General features: G+C 37.2%; 1 protein-coding gene across 1 annotated transcript; it reads right to left on the reverse strand.

Annotated features, from left to right (window-relative positions):
* Positions 1-415: 415 nt before the first annotated feature.
* LOC146626611 (uncharacterized) lies at positions 416-4,666 on the reverse strand. The gene is made up of 5 exons (XM_085361383.1): positions 4,159-4,666; positions 3,064-4,065; positions 1,539-1,697; positions 996-1,091; positions 416-917 (listed from the first exon to the last, which is right to left on the reverse strand). Exons 1-5 carry the CDS (start codon positions 4,159-4,161, stop codon positions 597-599), a joined length of 1,581 nt encoding a protein of 526 aa, XP_085217509.1. The 5' UTR covers positions 4,162-4,666; the 3' UTR covers positions 416-596.
* Between the last annotated feature and the right edge of the window lie 3,083 nt (positions 4,667-7,749).

Below are 7,749 nucleotides of genomic sequence, written 5' to 3' on the forward strand. Positions count from 1 at the left end.
GCCACAAATAAAGTCCTTCCAAAAACACAAAAAAAGTCAAATTTTTGTAACAAATGTTACTCATCCAATTTTAAAGGTGGTGTTGTCAGACAGAATATCAAACCTATCTTGATAGATAGTCACTAACAAACGGATTCAAAACATCAGATGGCAGGATGTGAACAACTTCTATCTGGTTTCCATACAGCAAACAACTTTCAAACAAATTTTTCCACCACTTGTCTTTTAATAGTAATCAACACTCCAATTTCCTGTGAAGTTCAGTATCGCGCCACATTTGTTATAAAACTAGTACAAATGTACCTAAAACCAGATTATAAAAATTGTTTAAAACAGCTCAAGTTAGAATAAAACCTTTCAACATTTTATAATAACATGTTATACATGAAATCTGCAATCAGTCATGCAAGCCACATTAAGTAAAGTTAGAACAGAAGACATTGATTCAGAACTTTCTGCACCTTACAGTTTTCTTAAAGACAGAAATGAACTTTTTTCAGAGCAACTTGCCACGAAACCCAAAAACTGTAAATCAAAACAAATTGCCATTCTGTTTTACACAAGTTGTATTTGAGTTGAACATGTTGTCAAATAGGTTAGACTTTGGTTAAGAGCTTGGTTTTGAAGCTTCTTATCCTCTGGGAACAGGTAGATGTCAACTCCATAAAAATGTGTTGCACAGCTTCAAATGTGTACTTGAGTTCTTTGGGAAACTCCATGTTGAGCCCATAAAGTAGGCCAAACAAGTAGGCAAAGGCAGTGGGAAGGTCTGGCAGATCATCAAGAATAATGTCCTCTTCCAAAACAATGGCAGTGTTGACCACTGTGGACTGCGAGTTGGGTCCCACGTAGTCCTCCAGAACAGTGAGGATGCCCACCGTAACACCTCGGGTTGCCCTCTCAACTGGATCTGTATCCTATGCAAAATAAAAAACAACAGTACATATAAGTCTCTGAAAACCAAAACTGAAGATTGAGTAGATGTGCATACTCACCAGACATGTTAAGAAGAGTTTGGTCTCGTCGTCGCGAACAAATATCGGTAACCCTTCCAAACTGATGGTTCGTCGATGCTGGACTATGTTTGAGACCTAAAACAAGGAAATCAAATAAGACTCAGTCTCATTTATAAACCTACCATTTTGTTTTTAAAACACATTAAGTGTTGTTGCTCAAAATACAGCCTTAAGAAATAAGATGTTGAAATGAGTTATTACAGATAATTGGTCATGTTTTTGTCAGATTTTTTTTATTTATTTATTTTTTAAGTAATTTTGATGTGCAACAAATGTAGCACACTTATTACAACATTTATAACAAAAAGTGCCATGAGTGGGATGAGAGTTGAACTGTCTGTCATGACCTGCAATCTGCCAAACACAGCGCTGCTTGTTAGCTTATAATCCCATTCAGGACACACTTTTTGAAAACTAACAATTTTTACATCAATTTAGTAAATATTTAATAAAGTATCTTTCGTTACAGTGGGAACTTCAGGTTCCTCATAAACCAGACACAAATACATTTTTATATATTACCTGTTCATCAAACTTCTGCAACAGGGAATCCATGTCATTGCGGAAAGCAGCTTTTCTAATTCGATACAGCTTAATCAGCCGAAGTGAGTAAGTGTCGAGGGCAGTCAAGAAGGTCCCCATGAGATCCTTGGTGGTAATGCGTGAGAATTCCGCACAAATCTACAAAGCAACAAAAAAAATATAGAAGAAAACTTTTAAAAGGTACATTATATAAAAATCACATTGTTTTCAAATTTGGTTAAAAGAGCTTAATTTCAAAACATTTAGTCTCGGTTGATCTATTGGTCAGGCCTTGATTGGATTTTTTTTTCCTTTAGTGGTAGTGGTGGTACAAATTATAACTGACGTATTAAAAAAAACAAAAAAAAAAACCCAAGAAAAATCTGATCGGCAGATCTTACAGTAAGTCTATAGAATACCTAATCAAATGTTGATAAGACAAAATAATGGTTTCAATTGTTACAGGATTCATTGCAGAAAAGAAATAAATCAATAAATTGTATTTTAAATTCATTGAAAAAATTCCATTAATTTTATAGTTATGTAGGAATGAAGTAAGAATAACATCCTGTGGTCAAATTTGTATACTTTCATAACACGTAAGTGACTTTCTCAATCCTGTTCTGTGAGTTTCATGGCTGTTGCCTGCTAAGGGTCAGCACCAAAAGATTCTAGATGCCCAGTGAAGACACGTCATTGCGGCGACCGTGGTTCAGGGGGTTGGGAAGCTCATCTGTAACCGGAAGGATGCTGGTTCTATCCCCAGCTCTCTCTGTCCTGGTCGTTGTGTCCTTGGGCAAGACCCTTTACCCTACCGCTTACTGGTGTTGGCCAGAGGCGCGATATGGCAGCGTCACTTCTGTCAGTCTACCCCAGGGCAGCTGTGGCTACAACTGTGGTTTCCCTGCACCGATGTGTGAATGTGAGAGTGAGTGAGTAGTGGAATTGTAAAGCGCTTTGGGTGCCCAGAGAAGAGCGAAATAAAAGCAATCCGTTATTATACACAGCAAGTTGACAAGTAAATAGATTTCACTTCAATAGTTGTTGGTAATACCAAAATTAGCTTCATATTTTTAGAGCCAAGTATTTTTTTTATATTTTACCACTAGCATTGTTAGCTCATCGCGAGCCTTCAACCTTTTCTACAAGATATTGGAGTGATACAAACAGATGCTTTTAAAGGTCCTATATCATGTAAAATCAACTTTTTGGAGCTTTTAAACACATTTTAATGTTATTTCCTTAGATTAAAAACCCTCCAGAGTGGTTTTTGGCTTAATTCAGGCATTTCTTAGTTGTCTCAGTGAATCCTTTCCCCATAACCTTGGCTCAGCTCTCTCTTGCAAAACGACTGACTCGTAACATTGGGATTAAAATTTCTTTCTAACAACTCCAAATGCCTTGAAATTTTTCTGGGTGAATAAATGAACGTTTTCCATTTTAGAAATAAGACCACACTGGGGAAAAAGGGAAGAAGAAAAAAAAAATGGAAGTTTTCCTTTAAATATTTAAGAGATTATCTTACCTGTTCTTTCAAGAAGAGAGCTGGCCATCTGAGCTGCATTTCCTTGACCAAGGGCTGCATCTCCACAACTTCTTTCCTCCTGAGAGAGAATGTGATGTCCATCTTTTGGGTGATGAGTGCCATGTTCTTATCCCTCTTCTTCATTTCATCTTCCAAAATGCATCTTTCATTTTCAAGAGACTCATCATTGTAGTTTTCTGGGCCATCAGGGATAAAGTTGACTTCACCTCGCTTTGGTTTCTTTAAGGAAAATCTATTTGAGCCACTGTCATCTTCTTCCCCTCTTCTTTTTCGATTGACTGCAACTTCACTACATCCAGCTTTACTTAGCTTGGAACGGTAGTTGCCAAGCTTGAACTTAATGCTTGTTGCCCAACCATCATATCCTGTGCCATTGCCAGGCTCTTTGAGGCAGGGATGTTTGGAAACTAGCTCCTGTGCAACAGATGTTATTTCATTCTTGTCAGGGTACGCTTTGATTGCAAACATTTCTTGTGCCAACTTGTCTAGAATTTCCATCTTGATGTCTCTTGTTACACTTAAATTTGCCCCTGCTTTCTCATATACCTCATTGCCCTTGCGAAGTTTTAACGCTACATCATAGGAAAAGGTTGGGATAGGAAATGGATTTGGCCACTGTGAAGTGCTACGCATGTAGGTCTTTGTGGATGAGGATGGGCTGAAAGAAGATGCTGAACTCACACTGGCTGTATCAATAGATGAGATAGCGCTATGATCAGATGGAGTCTGTGGTGGCGAGGCTGATGCATTTTCCTCCCAAATGAGGTGCAACACTGCCCGTCCAGCAGGTAGCTCCTTAATATCCATCAGGTTGCAAAGTGCGTTCCCAAAATCTGGGTCTTCATATTGTATTGCAAAGTCACCTTCAAGTCCAAGCTTTGCTTGTAGTTCATCTTGAAGCTGCTTCACAGATTCTGGAACAGTGGACAGTTGGATTTTTCTGATAAGTTTTGGACTGACGTGGACTCGCAGTAACAGGGCCTGTGAAGACAAACCAAAAAAAAAAGGGCGCAATTCTAAATAATTGACAAATTCAAAGTAATCAACTGAAAACTATTTATGAATAATACATACCATCACTTTCAATGCAGGAGGCACGTAACAGGTGTCACCATCAGTTGTCCATCTACGCAGTATTCAGCTAAAGGGTGGTAATCATTCAAATCTTCTGGGTCAAGTATTTCCAGATCTTTGTAGCTGCTGTCAAGCCGATATGATCTGTAGTGTTCCATAAACCAAGAGGAGAGCTTTGTAGCAACAAATGACACTTTCCCAGAGTCTACCAAAATGTTCAGTATCTTGTAGAATTCAGGTAGTCCACTCAGTTGTCCTGATGAAATGATCATGCCTTTAACATACTGGGTCCCATACAGATAAACACATTTAGCAAATGACACAGCTTTTACCTGTGGATATTTCAGTTTCAAGCACTTCTGAAGATTTTCATTCAAGAAACAGATGTCAACTGTGTCAATATTATCAACATGCAGACTTGGTTTAAAAAGACTGTGACCATCTAACAAGTATGCCATCATTTGTTGATGCTTTGAAGAAAGTGTTAGTAGTATATTCTTAAAACATTGGACATCATGCACAGTTTTCTTGAAAAAGTTGTGCTTAGATTCAAATCGAATAGTCCACAAATCAACTAAGGGACCAAAACAACGCACAAGATGACTATAATGTTCAATATAGTGGTGTTTTGGCTTCAAATTAAAATCAGGAAAAGTCTCTATCAGTAATCGTCGATGATCCAATATTTTGGTGTCCAAGTATGACAATATTTCTTCTGATAGAGTTGTCGAGACAACAATTTCAACAAGCTCCTTAAGGTCCATCAATACTTCCCATGATGGCTCATGTTCTGGTATACGGGTCCCAATGATAAAAGGCAGCAAACGCAAAAGTGTCCAGTTTTCATGTCCATTGCCACTCACTCTTCCTGTTCCAAAACTGGCTTTTGTAATTTGTTGTGGCTTGTTGAGATTATCAGAGAATTTATATGGAAATGATTTTATACGTTTGTTTAATCCTTCAAATGTAATAAAACCCTTTCTGATTAAATCTTGAAGACACAAACACAATTCCACAGGGACAACACCTTCAAAGAAATCATGTAATATATCTGGAGGAAATCCAGTGACTGGATGAAAATAGGACAACGCACTTAAGGCACAGGAACCTTTGACACCACACACACTTTGTCTTTGACCATCCTCAAGCTCTTCTAGAAAAATGTTATGCTGTTCCACAGTTCTTAATGGAAATTCTGTAGGATCAAGAGCTGCAATCTGATGTTTATCAATACTACAAAATCGACAAAATTTGTCGACATTAAAGGACTCCAAAAAGCCTGCAAGGCTGTGAGCCCCAAGGTTATCTGCACAGACACAAAATACAGTTCCCTTTAAAAAACTATTTAAAGATTCAACATACACCCCTGTGCTTTCAAGACATTTTAAATCCTCAATGAGTGGATAAAGAAAAGCATCATACCCAAACTGTTTAACGTCTACACTTTTACCAAGAAGAGCAAGCTGTATTGAGTGTAATGTAGAACGAAACCTTGCAGATAAGTTGAGTACAACCCAATAGACAGCAGTTATTTTATGAATTTTTCGAGATGTTCCTAAAGGGTTGCATATTTCAAAGTCGTCAATATACAAAGCTAAACTAATGCAAGTATCTTGCAATCCTAAAAGCTTGTTGTTTTTGAAATACTGCCCATCTCTAAATGATCTGTAACCTTCACTAATTTCTTTATCAAATGCTAACTTTTCAAAGAAACTTTTCTCTTTCAATAAGTTCTCCAAGACCTGGTTTACTGAGACATAAACAAATGTATTTCTAGTTCTCGCTTTGTAGATGTACTCTGTAGGCTCAATTACATGAAAATTATTCTTGAAATAAATATTTCTCTTGTAATCAGTAGATAATGCACCTTTTGGTTCTGTTGAGATAATTAATGGGTTGGTTTTGAAAAGTGCATCATTTATATTTTTAATTACATCATCATCTGCCTCAATGTTCTGTTCAGCAAGCACCTGTTTGATTCTTTGAAATGAATGAACCTGAGAAAATTTTAAAATGTCACTAATTTCCTCAATAATTCTCTGCAAAGCACTTTTAGAAACATGTAACAATGTTTGCATGCATAGAAAAAGTCTAGCTATTTTATGTTCAAGACATTGGTAATCTACAAACTCATTGTCCTCTTTATCACTTGATGCTACACCTGAACCACTTGGTAATGTCTCTGGCTCCTGAGAGGTATTTAAGGATTTATCAGGGGAGCTACTTTCACTAGGACATGCATTTGCATGAGAAATCAGTCTAATACAGTTTTTTATATCTTTTGAGTTTTTGTGCTTTCTGCTTGTGTGTGACGTAAAGGTTGTTAAATTGTTGGTAGCATAGTCACATTTTTGGAAAGGACAGGATACAGTCTGATTTTTTTTTAAGTGCCTTAAAATATGTGAAATAAATGTATGCTGTGAGCAGTTTTCCTTAAATTCACAAAAATCACAAAAAAATGTTGAGATCTCCTGCCTTTTCTTAGCCCTGTTGTGTGATCTGCTGAGGTGAGACTTCAATGCCCCTCGTGTCCTGAACGAACAGACGCAGTCACTGTAAACACAGGGCAAATGAAATCCTCTTCTATGTCGTAGCTGGTGATGTCTTAAGAGTACTTCTTGGCTTGAACAGACAAAAGAGCAGAACTGGCACTGCATACAAAAGCTATAATGAGAAGAGAGGAGAGGACAGTGTCAACAATTCAAAAGAAACCTGAATTAATCTCAAATTACCAAAGTTACATTACCTGATAATGTGTTTGGGGCGGGGGGCAGGCACTCCTGTTCTGATTCCTCTCCTTACCAACTCCTCATCAGTCCCTCATAAATCAGGACAAGCAGTGGTCTGGAGTTGGCTTTTAATTCTCTAAATAAATAAAAATAGCAATTAGTTTTAAAATAAAATACCAGCTTCCTGACATTACTTAAGAATTTTTTTGGCTCACTAAAGTGAGCTGATTCTGCCTTGTAAAATGCCATGTGAAACACAGTAAAACAAATAATTTACAAAACATACATTACATCAAATGTTTAATTTATTTAATTTATTATTAACAAATTGTATTCTACATGGAATGCACCAACAGTATACTGGGATGTATTATGTAAGCCAAGGATAATTTTGTGTGATTGGTTTTACAACTTAGAATGACAAACATTGGATTGAGAGTATGAGTGGGATAAAACTCCTGAAGCATCTGTTTAAATTATCAGTGCATTTATTAATGGTGCTCCATAAATAAACCAAAACAATGTTGTTTTGTGCATAACAAAAAGCTCACAATTGTGCAGTCAAAATGTAAAATAAAAGATGCTGAGCATAATAACAAAGACAGATTTTGCAGCTGCTCTGTTTCCAAGTTCTACTGCGCAACTGACAGCCTGGAGTTTGAAATCCTCTTTGTAACCGTGTCTCTTACAGGCGCCATTTATGGTCCTTACACGCATAATATGGTAATATTACGTTGAAGCAGAGTACGTATCACTCTGCGAGGCTCCTCGGTAGCCGTAATGCGCCAACAATCCATCAAGCAGTGCAGCTTCATAGCTTACCAAAGTCGTACCAAAACATTTGACATATTTTTTTAAGCTG

Source organism: Diplotaxodon limnothrissa, linkage group LG8 (assembly GCF_057381915.1).
Source record: "Diplotaxodon limnothrissa isolate DT_005_m linkage group LG8, D_limnothrissa_male_GT1.1, whole genome shotgun sequence".
NCBI lineage: Eukaryota > Metazoa > Chordata > Actinopteri > Cichliformes > Cichlidae > Diplotaxodon > Diplotaxodon limnothrissa.